Below are 25,551 nucleotides of genomic sequence, written 5' to 3'. Positions count from 1 at the left end.
ATCTCGGATCAGAAGGGAGCATGCTTCTGGAGGAGGACAGGTGCTGTCTCGGAGGGGCTGAATCAGAGGTATTTGTGGATTTCCCTGAGTAGATATCTATGCGGTTGGGTATTTGATTCCGGGGAAGGGTCAGGCGGGGGGAGATCAGATTGAAGAATCATTTTGTCCCAAGGTGACCATTGTAGTCCAGGAGAGAGGGCTGAGGAGAAAACCTGGGGAGAGTGTACACTTAAGAGACAGGGAAAAGAATAGGGAAGGCAGAGACATTCAGAAGGCCAGTGAGAAGGACCAGGGGAAGCAGGTGTATGCCATATGGTGGACGGCAAGGGGAGTGGAGTTTGGGCAGGTTTGGGGCAGATGGAGTTCTTGTGCAGAGTGAGGACTGAGAAGACATCCTTGGATTGTGGAGTTCAGAAAATATGGTTGTTTCTATCAGGGGTCAGCGAACGTTTCCCGTGAAGGGCCGGACAGCAAATATTTGTGGTTTTGAGGCCACATAGTGTCTCTCGCAGCGCCTCAGCTCTGCTGTTGTAGGGCAAACTAGACCCTAGCAAATGAATAGGCCTGGCTACGTTCCAGTAAAACTTCATTTACAAAAATGGAGAATGGGCTGGCTTGGCCTTCAGGCCATAATTTCCCAGCCCTGATCTCTATTATATCAAGTTTTCCTCACCAGGACAAGAATATAGCCTTCCAAATACGATTATATGATTCATTGAGCTACTTTGAAAATATAAAAAAAGCTTGGTCTAAATTGTGATACAATTTCTTTCATTTTAATTCCCAGCTATTTTGAGTTCTGTACCTGGAGGCAGTGGGTTTGTATTGAATTGACTAAGGAGCTGATTCTGGTGAATAGTCTAGGCCTGCAGTTATATCCTGTGCATACAGTGGTGCATTTATTTCTGCGTTTTCTAACTTGTGTCTTTTCCTGTCCTCTAAGTCGAAGTTCAGCCGAAGTCCTGGCCTCTGTTTTTTGCAGCCCTCCCCTTGCAAAGCCTTGTTCGCTGGGTTCCAGGAGCTGTGGATTTCTCCTGGTGATTTCCTGGAGGCCTATTTGATTTCAAAACTTCCTCAGCCTTCGATAGCAAGGGACAGTTTGGCCAACAAGGATGCACTCCTCTTTCTTTATGAGGCCAACTTAGTGGCCTGTTTGAAAATTTTCTTCTTCGATTGATTTTTTTTTTTCTTAGAAGAAAGTCCAAACTTCCTACCTGGCCTCCCCAGGCTGTGTGGCCTGGTTCCTGCCAGCTTCTTTAGCAGCGACTTTTCTTTTTCTTCCCCTCACTCACTTGTCTCCAGCTGAGTCCTTGTTCTCCTTGGGGTCCCAGCCGTGCTGCATGCTCAGGCTGGGCTGGAAGGTACTTCCCAGGACTCTTCCTGCGCTCGGTGCTCCTTTGGGCTCAGCTCTGAGGCGTGTCCTGAATCCTCACTCTCTCCAAAGGAGATTCCCTCAGTGTCTGTCACACTGCTTAATTTATTTGTGCCATAGCATCAGTCACAGTCTGTCATTATCTCAAGTGTGGGTGGTTGGATTTCTTGGCTCCCCTCCGTGCCATAGATTGCAAGATCTCTGAGAGCAAGGACCCTGTGTTTTTTGTTCACAACCATTGTCTCCAGCACCTAGAACTGTGCCCGACAGAGAAGAGGTGTTTTTTTTTTCTTAAAGATTTTATTTACTTATTTGACAGAGAGAGAGACAGCAAGAGAGGGAACACAAGCAGGGGGAGTGGGAGAGGAAGAAGCAGGCTCATAGCGGAGGAGCCTGATGTGGGGCTCGATCCCAGAACGCCGGGATCACGCCCTGAGCCGAAGGCAGACCCTTAATGTCTGAACCACCCAGGTGCCCCGAGAAGAGGTGTTTCATCTGTATTTGTTGAGTGAACAAGAACATTGTCTTCTCTTACGGTCAATACCAAGGACGGACCGTAAGGCTCCTATGCTGGGTGTTCTCCACTTAGCCCTCCAAACCCACGCTTCTCCCTTTTCTGCCTGACTCTGTGCCCCGGGAGATTGAATTCGGTGCTGTGTCAACGGGGCTTTTTTCCCCCTCTGGCTTTTATTTGGGGCTGGACAATAGAAGCGCTGCACCAAAGCTGAGAAGGAGGAGAGTGAAGTTGGGGTGTCTGTTCCCCCAGCTCTCTCCTTGCAGAATACCCACGGGCTGCTGCTTTCTCTTGGCTCCAAGTTCCACCCCTTTCAAGCAGCCTCTCTGTCTGAGGCCTGCTCTCTCTCTCTCTTTTCCTTCAGGCCGAGAAGTCAGAGGAAGGAGGAAAGAGGATGGGGTGTTGATTCCCTTCTTGCCGGCTGGACCTTAGCAGGAGCCGTGCTCCCCTGAGGGCCAGCACTCCCGACAGGTGGCTATCTTTGTTTCAGGGCCCCTGCTCTTCTGCCCACATCAGGCGCGGGGGGTAGCAGTGGCCGCCACTGCAGCCGACCCCAGGATAGTGGCCATTCCTCGTTGATTTCTTGAAATCTGACCTGCAACGTTGTAAATAGTCCTTTTATTCAGTGACTTTTATTCTCAGTGCCTCCATCTGAGTTTGTCATGTCTTGGTCCGGGGAGGCCCACATTAATGATTTGCTCACCTGTGAAATGGGGAAGCTGACCGAGTGAAGTTTCTGATGTATCTGCATATCTGATGTGATTAGTGCTGGTCACTTTTGAAGCCAGTGACTGATACGGACAAACGTGTTGCAATCTGAGTTGTGTAAAGGTGTGCCTTCTGCCCTATTTGAAGTTCTGGGTGTCTTCCCTGTAAGCTGATAAATTTGGACTGTGTACATCTCCTGTAACTTTCAAACCATTTTGATGAACTTTGTCCTAGGATTGAGAAAATTGTCCTACGGTTGTTTTTATGACTAGATGATGTATGTAGACTCCTGCGGTTTAACACGTGTCAGAAATGAAACAAAGAGGGAGGCTTTCATCCCTTAATTCTGTGGGTATTCTTTTTTCAGCTCATCTTGTATTGAGCCAAACCCCCCCCCACCTTCTGATGTCACCTTTGTGGATGAAGAAGCACCCGAAATCAATTTCCCACAGGGAGGGAAATAGAACAACAGAAAATTGGGCTGACCTCCAAACCTTGTGCAGATTTCAGTGGTGAGCCCCAAACTTGCTTGATCAAGTAAGGTTGGGATGAGCTCATAGGAGGTTGGCTCAGGGTTGGGATAGATCTTAAAAGTCATTCGTTCTCTCTCCCAGAAGATTGGCCGGTGCCATACAGAGAAACTTCTCCAAGTTTCCCAAACTGCTGAAACAGCTACTAGAGCCAGGGAGTGAATGGATTTTTAAAAACATGGTCGGTTTGAACTTGCCTGGATTTAAGACATTTTTCTGACAAAGAGTTTTTCTTTTTCACTAGAAAATGTGGCATTCAGTTTTGATCTATGTCCTCTTATTCCATCTCTGCCACCACCCAGACTTGTGACCCTTCCGGGGCCTCAGGTTCCTAATGGTGCACCTGGGGAGTTGTCTTGGAAACCACAGTAAATCCCTCTGATTTGCTGAGCACCGCGAGCTTCTCAGAGTGCACTGAGGATGTTGCACTTGTGGGTGACACTGAGCTTATGGGAGCATCTTCATTTTTCTGACAGGGAGGGAAGTATGACCTACTGGTAATACCAAGAGAATATTCGGTTGGCTTCTTTGGTGACTGGGATAGTGATTCCACAGGTAGCACGCAGGTCCTGGTCACCTCTCTGCCGTGCGCCGGTGCACTGGAGTCATGGCAGGGATTTCAGGGAGGCCCGATATGAGCCTTGTTAGCTTCTGCAGTGACCAGACCGGCGAGTGGTCATCTCTGTCTACAAACTGTGCCAGATTGCCCCATATGAATATGATCCTTTTCCCCTGTGAGGGGGCTCATGATGGGGTAATGACTGGGAAGTATGATACTCTTGCCCTCCCCTTCTTCCTGCCCTCTTGCCCTCCAGACCTTCCTCTGTTTCTGCATGTTGCCGGTGCTCACCACCTCTTTTCTGTTTCCTTGTGGTTTATAGATGATCATGACGCAGTCCTGAGGTTTAATGGGGCACCCACAGCCAGTTTCCAACAAGATGTGGGCACGAAAACCACCATTCGCCTGATGAACTCTCAGGTAAACGTTTCTTCTGTGCAGATCTGGAGTGAGGGAAGGACCGCAGTGTGGGCCCTTATATAGACCCCACCTGCTGGGAGCACATCAGAGCTGCCAAGTTAATTAAGTCCTGTGACCTTCCTGAGTTCTGGAGTCTAAGACCCAGCCTGGTGATGTGTTCATGAAAAAGCCCCTGTGGCATTCGCTGGCGTTAACAGAGGTGTCCAGTGCTCCAAGAAAGGAGAGTTCTGCTGTCCCAGTGGCTGCCAGGTTTTATCTGGAGTATTGCGCAATGGACAACATGGCAGAGAATATCAGAGCGAGGGATGCTGGGAAAAGTAAGTGAAGCAATGAATGTGGGCATGTTTGATAAGCTGTAAAATAGTATACACGTATTGTAAGACATAATCACCGGATGATGATGTGTTACATGGCACTCGAATTCACGTATTGCTTCATGAATTCCCCTAAAGAATTAGTTTCCTGAGGTATTTCCAGGTAGGATATGCTGATTTCTCAAAACCAGTGGGGTCTTGAGAAATACTCTTGCCACAAAGTTCTGTTAATAGATTTAATTGGTGGTTAAAAAACAACAAAAAAAAACCCCCAAAGAACAAAACTGGATGACACACATCTCAAAGGTAGCATGAGAGGTCTGCAGACCCATTCACCTCACTCACGACCATTGATGTTTATTGTTTCCTGTGTAAACGTGTAAACCTGGGGTGTTTTTATGTCAATGTGTAGACTCTGTACATTGCCTAGGATTCTGTGGACGTGGAGCACATCCCGGGAGTGATCTTAAGTGCCCTTTCCATACTGTTCCAATACACCTGCATTTCTCCACTCTTCTTCCACAAGGCTCCACTTCCGTTTGTCTCAGACAGTGATCTCTTCACTGCCTGCCCTTCAGGAATTCACCAGCTGGGCAGAAGCTGCTTCTTGCATGGCCCGCTTTCCATCGGAGGCCCACAGTCCTAGGAACCTTTGTATGAAGAGACTTGGATTGACGAACTTCACTTCTTTGCCAGTGGCTGCCATCTTGTTTTCAGTCCTTTCTCAAATCCCTTGATGATATTATCACTTTCTGTCCCTGTAATATCCTCAGTAGACTCTATGTGTTTTCAATTCCTATTTATTATTCAACCTTATATTTTGGGCTTTTATATTACTTTTATTATAAGCTATAAGAAGGCAGATTAAAAGAAATAGATTGGTCAGCAAGAGACTTTCTGGAGCACATGGCACCAGAGCTAGACTTTGAAATATGGGCAGGATTTGGAAGAATAGTAATAGAAAGGCATTCTAAGAAGTGCTTTTGGCAGGACAGAGGCACATAGGAAATGAGGGAGACATCCAAACAGGTCTGGCTGGCGTGGAGGTGGGGATGGATTTGCGTTGCGCAGTGGAGGGAGGTGAGCCTGGAGCTTCATGGCTGCTTGGACTCTGGCAAGTCTTGAAAACCAGGCAGAGGAGGTGGGATGAGTTTTCCCCTCTTTCTCCTTTTCCTTCTCGTGCCCCAGTCAAAGAAATCCTGGAACTAGAGGGCACCTCAGGAAGTGCTACAGCTTAAGCTGTACTTCTGGGTAAGGTGGTACCCGAACACCCACCTTTGCCTCCCCCCACCTCCCCCCACTTCACAAATACGGACAGACCGAGTAGAATGTGGTAGTCAGTACGCAGATCTGCAGTCGGCCTGCCTGGGGCGGAAACCCTGGCTCTGCTTCTTAACAGCTAAATGATGGTGGTAAGTACTACGGCTTCGTTTGTTCATGCGGAGAGGGGAGAAGAGCAGCACTTCATAGCACAAGGTTGTTAGGAGGAGGCAGCAAGGAGACCACGCAGAGCACCTGGGACCCGGCACGTACGTCAGTGGAGGAGAGCTACTCTTACGTTCATGTGGGCCCACGCTGAGATGGGTTCACGGGCCGCCTACAGTCGATCATCGTGCAGAGAGATGGGTGGCGGCAACAGAGACCTACAGAGGATAGGCTCAAGGTGCTCCCAGAGCCGCCGCAGGGAAATCTTCCCTGGTCAGGGACGTCCGGAGCCTTGAGGAGGTGAGACAGCTGGGTAGGCATGGAGGGCGAGGAGGGCTAGGGCCTAGGTGAGGCCACGTGTGGGAGGGGGCAGGGCAAGGCCAGGGCCCCAGGAGGAGGGGAGTGCACGTGGGAGTGTGGTGAGCCCAGAGGCGGAAGGTAAGGAGGAGCCACATCCTGGCGCCGCGGTCGGGAGTGTTCTCTGTGGCCTGACCAGACTTGCACTCCGCACACGTGGCCGGTGTCCGTCAGCGCAGAGGCCGCGCGGCGCACGGAGAGACAGTCAGGAGGCTCCTGCAGGGAAATGCAGCAGTTGCTGCAGAGGAGAAATGAGGGTGACTGTGAGGATGGAAGGGATTCGAGAGCTATTTGGCTTGTGTGGGCCAGAGGTGTTCGTGGGTCTGCGGCGAGGGGTGAAGGGAGAGGAGCTGCCGGCGCTCCTGGGTTTCTGGCTCGTGTGGCTGGCCGGCTGAGGTCACTGGGATTGCAAGTGCTTGCAGACATTTTGGGTTGTGTGGGGGTCAGACAGGAGGGCAGGATAAAAACTGTGGTTCTGGAGGGGGTTGATCTGAGCTGCCTCGTGGATGCCTGTGAAGAGATGTCACGTAGGCAGCTGTACAGAGGGGGCTGGAGGTGTGAATTTGCCAGGCATCTTTCTCTGCGAGGCAACGAAACAGTGGGGCCGAATGAGAGTGCAAGGGACGGTGTAGACAGAAGTTCTACGCAGGGGCTTTGAGTAGCAAAACCAGGAAGAGGGGTTAGTCAGTACTGTCCAGTGCTGCTGAGGCGCACCGAGGTGAGGTCTGAAAAGCGCTGGTCTGTTTGGCAACAGGGAGGCCACCGGTGGCCTTCAGCAGCAGCTGTCTGGGGGAGCGATGAAGCCAGAAGCCACGTCGGAGCGTAGGGTCAGGAGTGAGTGGGGAAGGCCAGTGCGGATGGTTCTTTCAAGAAGGCCAGCTCTGAAGGGCAGAAGAGAAGTAGGGCAAGAGCCGTAGAGAGTCGAGAGTTCCAGGGCCCGTTTCTGTTCTTTTCATGTTTTTAGATTGGAGAGAGTTGAGTACATTTAAAAGTCGGTGGGAAGACAGTCACGAGGGCGCATGCTGTATGGGGTACCCACATGAGGTTCCTGGAATAGTCCGGTTCGTAGAGACAGAAAGTAGAACGGTGGTTTCCGGGGCTGGGGGTGGTGAGGAATTATTGTTTACTGGGTAGAGAGTTTCAGCTTGGGTAGATGAGGAAGTGCTGGAGATGGATGGTGGTGATGGTTGTAGAACAGCGTGAATATACGTCATGCTGCTGGGCTGTACACTTCAAGACACTGGAAATGGCACATTTCATTATGTATATTTTACCACTGTAAGATTTCTTTTGAGTCAATGAGGAGAAACCAGTTGACAGAGGGAGAAGCTGAATATACTGAAGAGAGGGGCCAGTAAGTAAGTGATGGGGAGGAGGGATTGATCTAAAGCCCCTCTGAAGATCAATCCCCACAGGAGGGAGTCAGGAGGGAAGAAGGCTAGGAAAGGTAGCTGGAGGCCGTTTGTCGTGGAAGGATGAAAGGGCTGCTGTATTCCCCACAAAGTAGGATATGAGAAAGGGAGGCTTTTTGTCAGGAGGCTGAGGGGAAGAAGGGTTTCTGGAGAGGAGGTTTGAGCAAAGAAGGCTTGGGGTGAGGAGAGCAGAGGAAGGAGCTAGCCAGAGGAATGGTGCAGGATTTCCAGGCCTTGCTGGCCACTTTGGGGCTGGAAAGCGTGACTTCGGAGAGAATGGGTACGACCTCCAGATTGGTAGGGGCAGTGATCGAGAAGAAGGAGCATGGAGAAGCCCTGAAAAGTCTCTTGGGTTTGGAAGGCTACCCCCTTCTTAGGCATTTCTTCCAGGTGGTGAGTGAAGAGGTAAATCTCCATCCTGCAAAGATTTCATTTAAGGCTGTGGTAGGTCTGCCTACGAAGCTCTCTTCCAGGTTGGGGAGAGGAAGCCCACGTTCCCTGCATGGCAACGGGGTGTCCTGATTGGACTTCAACCGGGACATTCTCAGGTCACTCACTGGGGCTTATCCTGAGACCATAGCTGGTGCCACTTATTCAGTTGTTCTGTCTGAGGCCCATACGTATCTTATCTCACGGGACCTTTGGGACAGTGCTGCGAAGTGTGATCATAACCTACCACTTTATGTGAGGACACCAAGGTTCAAAGAATCTGAGTGAGTTGCTCAGGGGAGGGCAGAACGGATGTGAAAGAGGTAGGATCTGGATGGAGGTTGGTTTGTCAATTTTCTGGAAGAATTTGTATAGAATTGGTATTTTTCCTCTTTTTTGAATGTTTGGTAGAGTTTGCCAGTAACGCCATCTGGGCCTATAATTTACCTTGTGGGAATTGTTTAACTACAAATTCAATTTCTTTAATAGATTTAGGGCTGTTTGTGTTACCTGTTCCTTCTTGACTGAGCTTTGGAAGTTTGTGTCTTTCAAGGAATTTGTTTATTTCTTCTAAGTCATTGAATTTGTTGGCATAAAGTTCTTCATAATATTCCCTCATTATCTTTTCATAAAAGATTTATTTCCCTCGTTATCCTTTTAATGTCTGATATGATAGGACATCCTTTGCGGTGATTCAAGCAGTATTGGAATTCACAGAGCTTAAAAGGACTTTGAAGATCAACAAGCCATGAATTCATTCCATAAGTCCTTATTGGATCACCTGCCCTGTGCCAGCCTATATGTCGGGAGCTGGAATTTAGCAGCCCACAACAGCAGTAAAACAGAGACAGACATGCTCCCTGCCCTTGCGGAGCCCAGGGTCTTTTCGGGTCATTTCAGTTTCCAAAGGAGACCACCCAGGCCAGGGAAGAGAAGGTGGCCCTCACTACACACAGAGGGTAATGGCAGGCCCCGGGGCAGGATGAAGGCCTCCTCACAGCTGGGTCAGGCTCCTCCCTGGCCCTCTGCTGGCACTTTCCCAGTCCATGCCTCTCGCTCCCCTCATCCTAGTTGCCTGTCTCACTTATTGCCAAGTTCTGCCACCATGACGTTCGGTCTCCGAGAGGAGGCTTGTTTGTCTGTTTTGCTCACTCGTATAACCAAGTGCCAGGATCAGAGCCCATTACATGGTAGATGTGCAATAAATATTTGTTGAATGAAGTATAGTCTAGAGAACCTTCTGCTCAGTCAGTGGACTGCCTCCAAACTTCTCCAAATTCTTTAAAATTTTTTTTTGAACTTGTTATTTGGAAATACTTTAAAACTTTCAGAAAAGTTGCAGTAATATGTCTAATAAGAAGAATGCCTGTATATTCTTTATCCAGATGCATTTTTTCATTTTATCCCACAGTTGTATCATCTGCTGTATTCATTCTTCGTAATATTTTTTCATTTGAAAGTAAGTTGTATATATTGTAGGCATTAATTCCTAAATACTTATTATGGGCAGAAAGTGTATGCCCCCCCCCCCTCAATTCACATGTTGAAGCTCTAACCTTCAATGTGATTGTATTTGGAAATGGGATCTTTGGGAGATAAATATATTTAGATGAGGTCTTTAGTGTGAGCCCCCCTGTGATGTGTCTGCATGTGAGGAAGGTGGTCGTCTACAAGCCAAGATGGGCACCCTCACCAGGAACCAAGGTACTGGCCCCTTGACCTTGGACTTCCCAGCCTCCAGAACTGTAAGAAACAAATGTCTGCTGTTTAAGCCACCCAGTCTATGCTACTTTGTCATAGTGGCCTGAGCTAAGATTTTTTGGTTCTGAGAGGAGGAGTCTTGTTATGACAAAAACCTAACAGTGTGGAGTGGTTTTGGAACTGGGTAATTGATAGAAGCTGGAGGAGTTTTGAAGGACATGCTAGAAATAAAGACGCTAAGGGAAATTCTGGTGAGGACTCAAAAAGAGTAGAGGAGAGCTGGAGAGAGAGCTTCTGTCTTTTTCGAGAATATGTAAATAATTGTGAACAGAATGTTGGTGGAAATATGGATAATAAAGGCCCTTCTAGTGAGGTCTCAGATGGAAATGAGGAACATGTTCTCGAACAATGGAGAAAGAGTGATCCTTCTTATGAAGTGACAGAGATTTCGGCTGAACTGAGTTCTAGGGCTTTGTAGGAGGTAGAACTTGTGAGCAAAGAAATTGGATGATGCACCTGAGGTGATTTCTAAGCAAAGCGTTGAAGGACCGGCCTGGTTTCTCCTGACTGCGTTTAGTGAGATGTGAGAAGAGAGAAATGAATTACAAAAGGAATTGCTTAGCAAAAAAGGAAACAGAACTTAAAGATTTGGAAAATTCTTGGCTTATCTATATGCCAAAAAATCGAGAAAGCTTGTTCTGAAGAGAAAACAAAGGGGTGGCCCCAAAACCATTTGATAAGGAGATGAGCAAGGGTGTGAACCACGGGCCTACTCAGCCCTCCCAGCAGAAACACTGCCAGCTTGAGCTGACGGAGATGGATACAGGACGAAGTGGAGGAAGGCTGTGGGCCTCTTAGGTCCAACAGGATGGGACTAGAGAGCTCTTGGGCTGTGAGCGGCATTTTTCTTCATGACAGGAAAAGCATGATCCCGAAGGTGATTTAGAAATCATCGAGGCTGCATCCTCAGTTTCAGAGGTGGGAGTGGGCCTTGATTTTCAGAGGCCAGATGGTGGCTGCTCAGAGCCTTGGGGGTGTGACTGCAGCGTGGCCGAGCCACAGAGGTGGGACCGCTGCCCTGTAGGTCCATAGGGCACAGCTTTGAACCAAAGAGGATTCTTTTCATGCCTTAACTTCTAGGGGTATTTACTTTGCTAGGTTTTGGACTTTCTTGGGTCCTGCCACCTCTTTCTTCCTTCTGATTTCTCCCTTTTGGAATGGGAATGTCTAGCCTATGCCATCCCACCACTGTACTTTGGAAGTACATAACTTAGCTGGTTTCATAGGTTCACAGCTGGAGAAGAGTTTTGCTTCAGAATGAATGATCTCACTCTTGTCTGATTTAGGTAATAGTCACAGGAGACAAGACTTTAGACTTTCAAGTTGATGCTGGAATGAGTTGAGACATCTGGCGGGTTGGGTGCAATGAATCTATTTTGCATGTGAGAAAGATATGATTTTGGAGGATCCAGGGCCAACTCTTATGGACTGACTGTGTCTCCCCGAATTCATATGCTGAAGCCCTAACCTCCAGTGCAGTCGTATTTGGCGACGGGGTCTTTGGAAAATGACTAGATGTAGGAGAGGTTTTGAGGGTGCCCTCATAAGAAGAGAGAAAGAGACCAGAGCTCACTTTCTCTCATGAGACACGGAGAAGACAGTCATCTGTAAGCCAGGAGGGGGGCTCTCACTGGGGAGCCAAGTGTGCTGGTGCCTTGATCTTGGACTTTCCAGCCTCTAGAAGTACGAGAAATAAATGTCTGCTATTCAAGGCACTCAGTTTCTGGTATTTTGTTATAGCAGCCCCTGAATGGACTGAGTTAATACACACCTTAGGCTGTATTTCCTAGGAATTTCCAAGGATATTGTCTTATGCAACCAAAGTACAGTTATCAACTTCATACATTTATGCTGATAACATAGTTTAATCTGCCTGAATTCCAGACTGATCTGTTTGCTTATTGACCTAATAATATCTTTTATGGCATGTATTTTTTTCCCTTCGGTACAAGATCTAGTCCAGGATCAGGCAGTACATTTAATTCTCGTGCCCCTCTCGTCTCCCTTAATCTGGAATATTTCCATAGCCTTTCTTCATCTTTTAAGGCACTGGCATTTTTGAAGAATGAAGTCCTTCTTCGAAGATATAAATTATTTGGGGTTTGTCCAGTGCTTTCTCAATATTAGATTCAGTTCATACACTCCTGGCTGGAAAACTACATACGTGATGTTGGGTCCTCCTAGGAGCGTCACATCGGGGGCATCCGATGTCTGTCTGCCCCTCAGCTGATTTTAATTTTGATCACCTGGATAAGGTATTGTCTGATTTCTCCGCTTTCATAGCTGTTGTCTTTCCCTTGTAGTCTGTGGGTGAGCACTTCACTACCTGCGCCACTATTCTGCTCCTGATCGAAATTTCCTCCTCTGTTTAGCATTCACGGCTCACTTTTGCCTGAGCCGGTCTTTACTACAATGGTTGCAAAATGGTAGTCTTCTCACTATAGGTCTGCCTGTTCCGCATCATTGGGTTGGCGCTCAGAATTCTACTGTAAGTGACAGCCCTCCCTCCCTCCCCTCCATTTATTTCCTCCCTCCCTCCTCTCCTTTCTTTCTCTATTTATTATTGGTAAGAACTCACGGATTCCTATTTTTTCAATGGTTTGTAATTCATCACTATTCTGAATTACTTTGATGTTCAAATTGTCTTAGATTTGGCCGGTGGGAGTTCCTTGAAGCTGGCTTTTGTTTCCCTGCCACACGCATGCCATCATCATTTTTTTTTTTAATACTTTGGTGTCTTCTGGTATAACAAGATATTCCAATTAATTTTTTTCTTATCTGTCTCATTTTAAAGGTTTCATCTTTATTAGTTTTTTTTTTTTAAAGATTTTATTTATTTATTTGACAGAGATAGAGACAGCCAGAGAGAGGGAACACAAGCAGGGGGAGTGGGAGAGGAAGAAGCAGGCTCACAGCAGAGGAGCCTGATGTGGGGCTCGATCCCATAACGCCGGGATCACGCCCTGAGCCGAAGGCAGACGCTTAACCGCTGTGCCACCCAGGCGCCCCTCATCTTTATTAGTTTTATCCAGAACGTATGTATGCACAGTGTTCTGGATCAGAGACAGATTTCTTATTTAACACTTTAAAGTAGATAAGGAATGTACTAGTCCCTCTTTGTCCAAGCTCCTACTCCCAGGGCAATGCGATGATCCCACCTGACTAGCCAGATACCCCATAGGCAAGGCACAAAAAGGAAGTGATCCCCCCCCCCGACCCGACACACTCACCGCTTATAAAAGGCAGGAGGTGGCTGTCCTCTGCCCTTCCTAAAAGGGGCCCCTTCTTACTCCAGCCCCTTAGAATATAAACACACTCAGATGTGAAACTGGAGATGTCTGTAAGTTCCTGGGGTTCTTTCCTCCTGCACTGGTCTCCTTGGCCTCTTAGGATATCTATATATTAACCTCGAGATGTCATCTGGGCTATAACCATTTGGCTTCTTGGGAAGATAAGAGAAGTTTTATTTGGTTTTGAACCAGAGCAGAGCAATTAACTAGACAAAGAGCTACAGAGTTTATTCTGATAGTATATGAAGAGTTTAGAAGTCTAGGGCTTTTTGCAGGAGCACTGAGATATCCAGGAAAGTTTTATGTCCTCCTCCTAACCTACCTTAACTCTGGGATATGACATTTTTTCCAAGGAGTCTTGGCTCTTTTAGGTAAAAATTGATTGTCCTGGGGTCCTGGGATCGAGCCCTGGGTCAGGCTCCTTGCTCAGCGGAGAGCCTGCTTCTCCCTCTCCCTCTGCCTGCCACTCCCCCCCCACTTGTGCTTTCTCACTCTCTCTCTCTTTAAAAAAAATAATAAAATAAGATAAAAATGGATATTAGAAACCAAGATCTGGGTGCTAGGTGGTTCATGCCTACTGAGGTATCTTTGTTTCTTGGCCCTTACAGCCGGGAGAGCTAGGAAATAGAGCTTGTATACACACGTATGTATACCTGTACACACACGGTGCACGTGCACGTGCATTCACATACTTACTATATACTTACATATACCTGCGTGTGTCCATGGACACATCCGCGTAGACACATGCGTGTACAAGCAGATATGCCTGTTCTAGAAATGACAGACCCTGACTGACTTCAGCCTACCATAGAAGGTGTCCCTTGCCTTCCCCATTCTATATTTGCACTCCCTCCTCCTGCTTCTAACACATTCGCCTGCTTATTTGCTCACAATTGATGAGACCCCTAAGGTAGTTTGAGAATTGCTTTGCACATCTCTCTGTACTGCAAACCTCCCAGAGGGCGTTCAGGCTGGGCTTGCAGTTTTCTTCCACACCCTGCCCGAGACTGAGGTCACGTAGTCACGTGATGTACGCCTGCCTTACCTGGGTTCATCCTTGTCTTTCTTTGAACTGAGATTGTTGAATTCATTTGAAATTCAGTTGTATCCATTTTGTTTCAGTTTTGGGGTTTTTTTTTTACCTCCTTTTTAAATTATGCAGAATATTAACATACTCCCCAAATTCAAAACTCCCCAGAAAGGTATAGTCAGAGAATTCTAATTCCTTCCCAAATTCCCGCCACCCGGCTCCAGCACCACGCTTGCCAGGGAGCCGCCCGTACTGTGCTCTGATCTGTCCTTCTCTATGTGTGTTTGTCAAGACAAACAGATGTACGTATGCTTCCTTAATCCCCCTGGCTTCTCGCACGGAACGTAGTGCAGGGGGCCCTAGATGCTCTTTTTTTTTTTTTTTAAAGATTTTGTTTATTTATTCGACAGAGATAGAGACAGCCAGTGAGAGAGGGAACACAAGCAGGGGGAGTGGGAGAGGAAGAAGCAGGCTCATAGCAGAAGAGCCTGATGTGGGGCTCGATCCCATAACGCCAGGATCACGCCCTGAGCCGAAGGCAGACGCTTAACCGCTGTGCCACCCAGGCGCCCCCCTAGATGATCTTTTACACTGTTTTCCCCCAGTATCTTCTCGAAATCCCTCCGTATCAGCTCCTAGAGACCTTCCTCCTCTTTGTCATAGCCGGATAGTACTCCTTGGGGGCTCCATTCCGTGGCTTATTCTCATAACCTCTTCTGCTTGGACTTTTAAGTACTTTCCAACATTACTTCTTCTTATCCTTAATGGTTCTTTTGATGACTTCCTGGGCTGCGGGGTAGAGTTACAGGCCCCTCTGATTTGGGGTTTGTGGTGGCTTTCCACTTGAGGTGCCCTTCTCCCTGTTAGAGCACCTGCTTCCTGTCTAGTTCTGGTTTACCATGGTCAGGCCTTCGTTTTTCATATCTACTCAAGACCTCAGCCGCCCCTTGGCTTGTCTTCCTGTGGCACTAACTGGCTTTGTAACTCTGGCAAGGTTGCAAGTCTGGCAGCTAGACTGTTGCATCATCCCTTGCTGTTTTGAATGAACGTTGTCTGGTACAGTGGAAAGAGACCAGACAGGCCTTGATTGGTGTCCTAGCTCCTCTCCTTCCTTGCTATGTGATCCTGGGCCAGTTATGTAAGTAACTTCTTAGAGCTTCCTTTTCATGCCCTGTTTGGGGCTGGGAAATATTGTGAGGGATATGTGAGAAGACATGGACTTTGACTATTGTCTGAGTTTAACAAAACAACTAAGTCTAGACTCTGTAGTTAAGATATCAGTATGTACACACACACACACACACACACACACACACACACACACACAGAGTGTATTAGTTTCTTAGGCCTACCGTAACAAACTACCACAGATGGGATGGCTTATACAGAGATCTATTTTCTCCCAATTCTGGAGGCCAGAGGTACAAGATCAAGGTGCCATCAAGGTTGGTTACTGGTAAGGGCTCTCTCCTCGGTCTGTGGATGGCCACCTTCTCTCCGCATCTTCACATAGTCTTTCCTCCATGCACATGTGGAGAGAGAGATCTTTGGTGTCTCTTCCCTTTCTTATAAGGATATCAATCTTATCAGATTAGGGACCCATCCTTGTGACTTCATTTAACCTTAATTATCTCTCTGAAGGCCCTATCTCCAATATAGTCACATGGGTTTCAGCGTAGGAATTTTGGTGGGGAAAGGGGGCACAGTTCAGCCCATAACTGTGAGGGAAAGAAGATTTGGGAAGAAAAAAGACCAACATATTCATAAGGCAATATCTGAAGAGCGCAGTGATTGATGGTTGTTTTCTTATTCTTATGTACCTATACAGGTGTGTATATTCTTGTCTCTTCTAACTTTCTGCAGTGAGCATTTCTTGCTTTGTGACTGGAGAGGACTTGAAACAGGTTTCTCTAACAGCACCACCCCATCTCCCTGGTGTAGCCTTTTCCTGGCAGGTGTTCCTTGGGGCTCCGTTGCTGTGGCAATGACTTACTTTCCTCATCACGAGGCTCCTGGGATCCCTGAACTCAGGTCAGACTCTGCATGAGGTTAAGTGCAGGGGCATTTGAGAAGACCTTGATCTCTCCGCGGTGCCTTGCGCTGCAGTTGGGGGAAATGGGAGTCTGAGATGCTGTCCAGGCATGGCCGGCCGCCCAGGCAGGGCCTCACAGGGCAGTCCTGTCCTATAAATAAGGCACCTGAGCCTGGCGAGGGGAAGCAACCCTCCTAAGACCACAGAGCGAGTCAGACGTGGAGCACTGCCCCACTTCCGCAAGCAGTTTTGAGGCTCTCTTGTGTTTGAGGAAATCCTTACATCTCACGTAAGGATGACCAGAATGAGTATGTAAGTTCAGAGCCGTGTCCATTTAAGCTTGAGAAGTACTTGCTAGCTTCTCCCCTGGCCCCGCGCAGGTCCCGGCTGCGGTCACTTTCTCTTCCTCCTCGGGATAAACTAGCCCTTACCTTCACCTCTTCTCAGTTTCATGCTTCGTCATTTTCCTCATCAAGTAGCTCGAGTGAACAGCCACTTCCCCACTGTGTATGGTGAGAACCGAGGGTGACTCAGGCCCTGCTAGTGTGCTCACTGTTCAAATGCCTCATGGTTTATCAATACAGCCCTGTGGGGAAAGAAAGAACACTCGGGGAGGAGCCAGCCTCTAGACTCTGGTTCTGGCTCTGTGCCAAGCTCACGTGGAAGCCTGGGACAAGCCTTTCTTTATGGACCTTAGTTTACCCGTCTGAAAATGACAGACTTGGGTCCAGGCCCTTGAGGATCTTCCAGCTGACTTCCTATGACTCAGATAAGAAGCAACATTCTCGTGACATGTCCATCTCCCTCATCAGCTGCTTTCTTTGGCATCTCCTCCCGTGACCCGTGGCTGACCCACCCTACCCTCTTTGTGCGAGGCAGTGCAGGACGTAGGTCAGAAGTGTGGACTCTGGAGTCAGACAAAAGGGAAGAAACTGGTGAGTTTCTTAGCATCTCTGAGTTTATTTCCTTATTTATATGACAAGCATATTTATAATGACCTCCTGGGACGGTTCCAAAGGTGAGCTGAGACACTGTATGAACGTACCTGGCTTGGAATAAACATCCCCAGATGGCATCTCCTGCTACCATTGTTGTTCTCCTTTGTCGGAATGGAGAAGACTTTTGAGCAGCTCTCTTGGGATTTCTGAAGACCGTGAAGCCACAGATGCTGGGAAAGTCTTAGCGTGCTAGAACTTGCTGCTGCTGGCCTCCTTCTTGTGTGCTTACTGGAGAGGAGCGGGAGATGTTCAAGCAATTCCAGTTCTCTCTGATCCTCGCAAGTGCGCATACATCATCGGCGACAGTCTTCTGTGGAGAAAGAAGCGAGGCTCAAGAAAAGACCGAGGCTCTCAGTACACCAGCTGCTTCGAGGGGGAAGGAGTGGGATGGGAATAGGGAATGATGCTGTAGAATTCGGTCTCGGAAGACATGTATAGAATAGTGGGAGGTCGCCCACGGCTCCCTGGGCCTTCCTGTCAGCAGCTCGATCGTGTCTGTCTCGCAAAGCCCCATCTGCCGGGATGCTTACTCTGCCTTTGGACCGCAGCCCCGAATGCCTGTGCTGGGAGTTACAGTGCTCCCCACGGACAGAGGGTCACACCTACAGTCAGAAGACGGTCCTCGATCCCATGGCCCCTCAGCTGTGTCTCAGCCTTGAACTTCAGATCCCCACCTCACCTCCATAGGCACATAACAGTTGCCTTTCTTTCCACATTCTCATTTTAGAAATGGCCTGAGGCGTCGGAGTCACTTTTAACCCCCTTTGCTTCCCTCTCAACACCCAGCGAGTCCGCAGGTCTGCAGCTGACAGTCGGAGCTCCTCGTCTATGTTCCTTCTCCGTCATTTCTTTGGCCGCAACGGCCGCTTCTACCTGGTCTCCCTTTCTCTCAAACTCTAGAGATTCCAGAACACTGGTCAGTTGACATCCTTCTCACTTAAAATCCTTCGCCAGCCCCATAATCTACTGAAAAGACTCTAAGCTCCCTGGCATGGCCCCTGCCTACATTTTTCTAACACCTTCCAGCTCTCCCTCTGTATCCTAGCTGCCCTCCCCAACCTGCAATTCCCAGACAAGCTCCTCATGGTACTAAGTAGAATTAGGTTTGGCTGTTAGTGACAGCAACACTCTGCCCACCCTTCAACACAAGGTTAACAAGATAAAAATGTATTTCTGTCTCATGTAAAAAAAGTCCAAGGGGGGACATTCCAGAGCTGCTATGGTGTTCCAGTGTGTCAAGAACCAGGGCCCCTACTACCTTGTGCATTTGCTATTCAATCATGTGACTTCAACTTCATGGTCCAAGATGACTGCTCCAGCTCCAGCCATCACATCCACTTTCAGCGAGCAGGAAGGAGGAATGAACAAGGAAAGGCATGACTCTGCCTCTAAGGACACTTCCTGCAAGTCGCACTTGCTCACACACCCTTGGCCAGAATTTTATCACGTGGCCAGGCTTAGCTGTAAGAGAGTCTGTGAAATTTTTATTTCCAGTAATCTTCATTTTAGATGGCCACGTCTTGAGGTAAACAGAAATGTTTACCTCACTCACCTCATGGCCATATGCACACTGGCACCCTGTGGCTCCCTGGGGACTCCTTAGCACCCAGTCCAACCACACGATCCCCAGCCAAGGTGGGCCCACCACCAATAGTTTTTGTCTCAAAGATATACTGAGGAGGTGGGATTATATTCTTCAGGCTTCCAAGGCCTTCCTGCCCTTGGGGGAGGGGACGGAGTAGCTCAGAGGCTCGTGGCAAGTTGCTGCTCTCTGGGTTGTATGTAGTCATTCTTGAGGTATTACAGTGACGCTGATTACGTCTCCACCTCGTGATGGTGAGTGGTCGAGGTGGGGAGCGATTATTGTGATTCTTGCTTTTATCTTCAGGTAGTGCTTGATTTGGTTTCTGCCACTTGTCTCTCTGTTTCCCCCTGGGCAACATGTGCTTTTTAAGGTGAGCGTCTGCCAGCTGGTCTCATGGATCACTGAAATGAATTACCTTGATGGTACTTGCCACCTGTCAGTTATTTCTCAACACAGAACGTTGACAGGTCCACATTCAGGTGACAGTTTGTTTCTTCCTGCAGCTGGTCACCACTGAAGGGCGCTTCCTCAAAGACAGTCTGTACAACGAGGGAATCCTGATTGTGTGGGACCCGTCTGTTTACCATTCAGATATCCCAAAGGTAAGTGGGTGTCCATGCGGAATAGCAAACGAGTCTTCTGTTTGGCTATCCAGTTCCCGAGTTCCTGGGTTTGGAAAGTCATGGCTGACCTGGGCCACCCCTAAGGAATGGCTCTTTCCGTTGGAGGGAACGCACTTCAGTCCGGACTAGCAGCGCAGAAGTATCCCTGTCCGATACCAGCGCTCTCTGTGCTCTGCCCCGCAGGGCCATGTTAATGATGGTAGGGGTCAGGAGTAACAGTGGCTGGTTCTCTCACCGTCTGGGGTGGGGTTGTGTCCGCCTCCTACAGTTATTTCTGATGCAGAGCAGCGGAATAGACAGTGGCTACTCATTCCTAGGACAGAATCATCATGCTTGACCTACTTCCGGTTTCCCGAATTCTTCCCAATTCACTCATAACAACATAGGGAAGTAGATAGAGGCATGGCTGTTTCCCTTTCCAGAATGGGGAGAGTGGAAGTCTCCTGTCCCAGGACTTGGGTTTGCTAAGCGGAGGGCTCTCTTCCAGGAAGAGGACGGAGTCTCAGGCCTGCTTGCCCTGCAGCCTCTCTGGAATGGCGCTCTTGCCGTTTGTCGTGCGTGTCAGCCGGCCTTTCCCTGATGTGGCTGCAGTGCCCCAGGGGAGTGGCGTCAGGGTGGAAGGACACAGCATGCCATCTTGTGGTCACTGGTTTCTGAAGTCAGACCCACTAGGAGCTGACAGGCACTGGTGATCCCTGGCACCCTTGCCCCCTCAGCCTCCACACTTTTGCTCGGATCTCACTTAGAACTGAGGTGTGCCTCGGGCAGGACAAGGGCTCCCAACCCACAGATGCGACATGCCGCGGCCCAGTTTTCAGCCCTTTAAGAATGAGAGGTGGGATTAGATGGTGCCAAGGGCCCCTTTGAGCTCTGATGGCATTCCCAGAGTCCATGATCCCGGAGTCTGAAGCTGTTCCAGGGTAGCCACGCTCAAAATTCCCTGTGAGCATAGGCTGCAGGCTGGGTCCCCTGTGCTAGCAAGAGAGAGCTGTGATGGGCAGTCTGGAATCCGCTCTGAGGAAGGGGCTCCAAGTCATCTCCCTCTCCTTGAGAAGACCATTTCCTTCTCTTCAGTGGTACCAGAGCCCTGACTATAGCTTCTTCGAGAACTATAAAAGCTACCGCAAGCTGCATCCAGACCAGCCCTTTTACATCCTCAAGCCCCAGATGCCTTGGGAGCTGTGGGACATCATTCAAGAAGTCTCCCCAGAGGAGATTCAGCCCAACCCCCCATCCTCTGGGATGCTTGGTGAGTCAGTATCTGGGGAAAGATCTCTTGTGTTTGTTTCTAGAAGAGATTAGAGAATGGAATTTCATTCATTCATTCATTCATTCATTCATTCCTTTGTTAACCAACAACTGCTAGGTTTTTGCTGTATTTCTATGCTGTGCCAAGTTCTAGCTAAGAGCCAGAGATCAATAAGATAGAATCCTTCTCCTGTAGGGTTTTTGGTGGGGGAGTTCAGTCAGGTGTCCGAAGCCAGGAGAGAGCAGCGCTCCTGGGGGTGCTGTCAGAGAGCTCAGTGGCGGAGTGGCATTGGGCCAGGCCTGGTGAGGGGCAGATTTGGCTTAGGGAGGGGGAAGTAGGAAAACAGGAAGAGCAGGCTGGGATTTGAAAGATGAGGCAAGGGAGGCACTTGCCTCAGGTGCACCATTTAAGGGGGCGCCAAAAAGTTCATCTGCTCTCCTCTTCAGGTATCATCATCATGATGACACTATGTGACCAGGTGGATATTTACGAGTTCCTCCCGTCCAAGCGCAAGACCGACGTGTGCTACTACTACCAGAAGTTCTTCGACAGCGCCTGCACGATGGGCGCCTACCACCCGCTCCTCTTTGAGAAGAATCTGGTGAAGCACCTCAACCAGGGCACAGACGAGGACATTTACCTGCTGGGGAAAGCTACACTGCCTGGCTTCCGGAAAATTCGCTGCTGAGCGTCGGCTCCCCAGTCAGGTCCCCTCACCCTTCTCCACCAAGTCTGGGCAGATCACGTTCTCGAACAATCACAACCCGCACAGTGGGCCTTCTGCCAACGAGAGCCTCAGGCTGCAGGAGTCCCAACAGCAAGCAGCCTGGTCCAGCCTGCCCTGGAGCTGCAGAGCTGTGCGAGCCCAATGCCTCCCGCCACACACGTGTCCACACACCCTAAGCATTGTTTCCTCACCACCTGTCCCCCCAGGGCTGCCGACACTGGGCTGTTTCCCCATCAGAATGATGTTAATCTCACAAACCAGAGCTCTCTCTTGCTCAAAATCTGCACCTAGACACGGATTTCATGTGTAAAAGAAATTCTCCCCAATTATGATTGTGCCCGGGTATAGGGTGGCTCTGGGGAGCCAGTAAGTGGTTCAGGGCATAGGAAACATGCTCGATTCCTCCAGAACAAAGTTGCTCCTGAGGTCCATGCCCCTGGGAGAGGTGGCGTTCCTATCACTCTAGCCTGTTTGGCGGGTCCTTAGCCTGGGTGCTTATGCACAGTGGGTCTCAGTGAAGCCACATCCTCTCCATATGGAGAAGAGAGGCCTGGGAGGGCACGGTCTCCATCCTCCAGAGGCTCACAGTGCAGTGGGAGAGAGACAGAGGATTCGGTGTGCTCCGGGCACGGGGGGTTGGTGGTGAGGCAGACTCGCCGTGCTGTGGGCTTGTGTGCGCCGAGGGGCCACGCATTTGCTGTGTCTGTGGGTCAGAGAGGGCTTCGCCGAGCTGGGCTGTGGAGATTTTAGAGGAAGAGGAGAAACGCATCAAGCAGATGTTTGAGTCATTTGAGTTGTGTTTTCCTTTCTGCATTTATTGCCCACTTATTCTCTAAGGGCCGCCTGAACTTTGAGGCCCAAGTGATTTTCCGAGGAAACTGCTTCCCCTGAGTGCAGACACCTGGCAAGCCCGATGCCAAAACCTGACTGGTCCGTGCTCGGCCTAGTGGACCCTTCGCTGCTGCTGGGTTCGCACACCGTGTCAGCTGCTTCCCCATGAACGCTCACCCCACCCCTCTTGGCTGCCATCTCATTTTCCCCTTCAAAGCAGATTTTTTTTTCCCTCTCTCAAATTACTTTTAAGCATTTTGTACGTTAAAAGTATCCTGATCTGATGATTTCTTTCACCTTCATGGGCCTTTTGCAGAATGTCTCTCAGGGAGTGGGGATGTGGTTCCCTAGAATTTAAAGTTGCTCTCAGAAGTCAGAGCCTTAGCGATCATAACTGATTCTCACAGGGGTTATCGGACGGCCGTGCGCTCCACCCCTCCAGCAAGGTGCAATGTCAGAGTCTCCAGAGAAAGGCCCTCCCACTGTGGTGTGCAAACATGCTTCCCGGGTAGTTTTGCTACCCCCTTCGCCAGTGGAGAACCGCACTGGACTGGTCTGGGCCCTGGTGAGGAGAAGGTGAAGGACTTGCTCAGGGACACAAAGTAATGGTGTAGAGCCAGGGCTCCTGACCCATGCGCTCAAGGGCCTCTTAAGCTTAAGCCCTGAAGAGTCGTCTGGGAGCTGGAGCGCTCACGGGCTGCCAAAGCCTTGGCTTATATAGGCAGCGGCAGGAGCCCTGGAGGGAGAAGCCCTGGGCTTTCCAACTGGTGCTCCCTTATACACTGGCCATGCCGCCATGAGCGAATTTTCCTGAGACTCTGTTTCCATGTCTGTAAAACGAGGGTGATGCGTCTACCTCACAGCGCTGTTGTAAGGGTCACACGAAACACCTGTGCCGGCTCTGTACCTGGCACATAGCAGGTGCTCAGTACAGGGGGCTGCCTTCCTCCCGCCCTCCCTCCCTTCCTCCCTTCCTCCCTTTACTAAGGACCTGCTCCAAGCTCACACCTGGGCATGACCTTGCTTTGAGGGAGGTCAGAGAGGGGGTCCAGTCATCAGGGAATTAACTATCCTACTGGGAAACAACTACCCTGCCTGGAACACCCAGGAAACCATCGGAGGCCATGGAGGGTGCAGGTGCAGAAGTGTCCGTCCCCCTCCTCTCCCTCCCCCACCCGCCATCTCCTTGCAGCTCTGGCCTTTCTGCTTGGGAATGGGCCGAGCATTTGGGCTGCTTCCTGCTGTGGGGAGGGAGTCTTTCCCACCTGTCTGGGCCCATGAATCCCCAGCTTGCTTTAGGTTCTGATTTGATGCACGCATTGCAATCTTTGAATCATACACAGTGAGTGGAAGTTGGCAGGAGGCAGGCGTTGGTGTGGACACAGACTACACTGGGTAGATGCTAGCTTTTAATTGTTAATATAAAGGATCAGATTAATTTAAGTGTGATTCTGGATCTACAGGACATTTATTTCTGTGTTCTCTCTTTATGGAGACTAGTAAAATGCAGACAAGACAGGGGTATTATTGTTGGTCTGGTGAGAGGTTTCATAATTGTGACGTAATTTAAAAATGGTGATTCTGTGCTGCAGGGAAGTCCCTGTCTCGAGGGGTTGTGTCTTTGTCAGTAGCTCTCTCTTCATCCTACATCATGAGGTCCCCCAATCCTTCAATCACATAAGCTATTCACCTTGGTTTGGAGACCTCGATCTCAGAAGTGTCTGGAAACATGACTAATCAAATTCTGAATTACCCAAAGATGATGTAAAATTTTAAAATAAATGTGTTTTTAAAAAGCTTCTCCCCTCTTCTTACTTGCTAAGGGAATGACTGATGCTTCTCAACTTTTATCTCCAAGGAAGATGCAACTGGAACCCCAAAGTCATGAATCCTCCCACTAGCTTCTCCTCAGTGCTCCAGGAAGAAGAATGGTCACTTAGGTGGCAGATAGCATCTCTGACATATTGACCGATTGACCGGGTTTTCTTCCTTTTGCTCTTGCTTAGATTCAAATGACTAAGTTGTTGTCCAACACCTCAGGGAAGGGGTGCAGGAGGGCAGAAAGCAGAACGGAAGGAAGGTCTTTACCTTGGTTTCCAAAAGCCTAAATCCCTTAAGGGAATAACGTCCCAAGGGAACAGCCAAAATGTTTGGATAAGAATCCCGAGAAGCAGGAATAAGGAGAGAAAGGAAAATTCCTTTTCTCTGTGAACTGCATACCTCCCAGTATGGCTTGAATACGTCCCCCTAAGCCACACTACACTACGTTGTAGGCTAAATGTGCGACAGTATTGTGTCTACAAAAACTATGTATATACCTTAATCAAAAAATATTTTATGGTTAAAAAATGCTGCCCATCACCTAAGCTTTCAGTGAGTCCAGGTCTTGCCTGGATGTTTCTGGCTGCTGGCTGATCAGGCTGGCGGTTGCTGAAGGTTGGGGTGGCTGCAGCAATTTCTTAAAATAAGACAATGATGTGGGGGGCTTGGGTGGCTAAGTCGGTTAAGTGTCTGACTCTTGATTTCAGCTCGGGTCATGATCTCAGAGTCGTGGGATCGAGCCCCGCATCAGGCTCTGGGCTCCTGCTCGGCACAGAGTCTGCTTAAGATTCTCTCCCTCTCCCTCTGACCCCCACCCCCACACCCTCACCCCTCAAAAAAAAAAAAAAAAAAAGACAATGAAGTTTGCCACATTGATTGACTCTTTCAGGAACAATTTCTCTATAGCATGCAATCTGTTTGATACATTTTACCCACAGTAGAACTTCTTTCAAATTTGGAGTCAATCCCCTCGAACCCTCCCACTGCTGATGTAATATTCTGAAGCCTTTGTTGTCATCTCAACAGTTTTCAGGGCATCTTCACCAGGAGGGGATTCCAGCTCAAGCAACCACTTTCTCTGCTCCTCCATGAGAAGTAACTCCTGTTCCATTCAAGTTTTATCATGAAATCGCAGCAATTCAAAAATAATCATGAAAGACTTTGAAATGTGGTGAGAATTACTAAAATGTGACACAGAGACAGGAAGTGAGCAAATGCTGTTGGAAAAAGTGCCGATAGACTTGACACAGGGTTGCCACAAGCCTTCAATTCTTAAGGAAAAAAAAAAAAACATCCACAAAGTGCAATAAAGCGAAGCACAATGAAACAAGGCATGTCTGTATTTCCTTCTGACACCGGCACCCCTTGCTTTCGTGCCGTCAGCTCCCTGGAACTCAGATGGGATGCCCTGTCAACCAAGATGGGGTTTTGTCTGGATCCCAGTGGAAAGGGAACTCAGAATAGAAGTGACAGGAAAATAGGTTTCAGTCAGTTTGGGAACCGAGATTTGTGTTGGCCACGTGTACAGTGGCCCTAAATCTCTGTAAGGTCCTCTTGGCCA

The 25,551-nt window shown here is 48.9% G+C and overlaps 1 protein-coding gene across 11 annotated transcripts in view; it reads left to right on the top strand.

Annotated features, from left to right (window-relative positions):
- The window catches only part of ST6GAL1 (ST6 beta-galactoside alpha-2,6-sialyltransferase 1), a 117,981-nt gene extending 94,013 nt beyond the window's left edge, over window positions 1-23,968 (top strand). For all 11 annotated transcript variants that reach the window (XM_034661410.1, XM_034661439.1, XM_034661387.1 and 8 more), the window contains 4 exons: window positions 4,006-4,103; window positions 19,243-19,341; window positions 20,437-20,611; window positions 21,058-23,968. In XM_034661410.1, coding sequence (XP_034517301.1) covers window positions 4,006-4,103; window positions 19,243-19,341; window positions 20,437-20,611; window positions 21,058-21,299 — 614 coding nt within the window. In that variant the 3' untranslated portion in view covers window positions 21,300-23,968. The remainder of the gene's footprint in view (window positions 1-4,005; window positions 4,104-19,242; window positions 19,342-20,436; window positions 20,612-21,057) is intronic.
- Window positions 23,969-25,551: the final 1,583 nt, after the last annotated feature.

This window comes from Ailuropoda melanoleuca, chromosome 1 (assembly GCF_002007445.2).
Source record: "Ailuropoda melanoleuca isolate Jingjing chromosome 1, ASM200744v2, whole genome shotgun sequence".
NCBI classification, from domain to species: Eukaryota; Metazoa; Chordata; class Mammalia; order Carnivora; family Ursidae; genus Ailuropoda; species Ailuropoda melanoleuca.
Note: the sequence above shows the minus strand (reverse complement) of the source record. Positions and strands in the feature narration are given on the sequence as shown.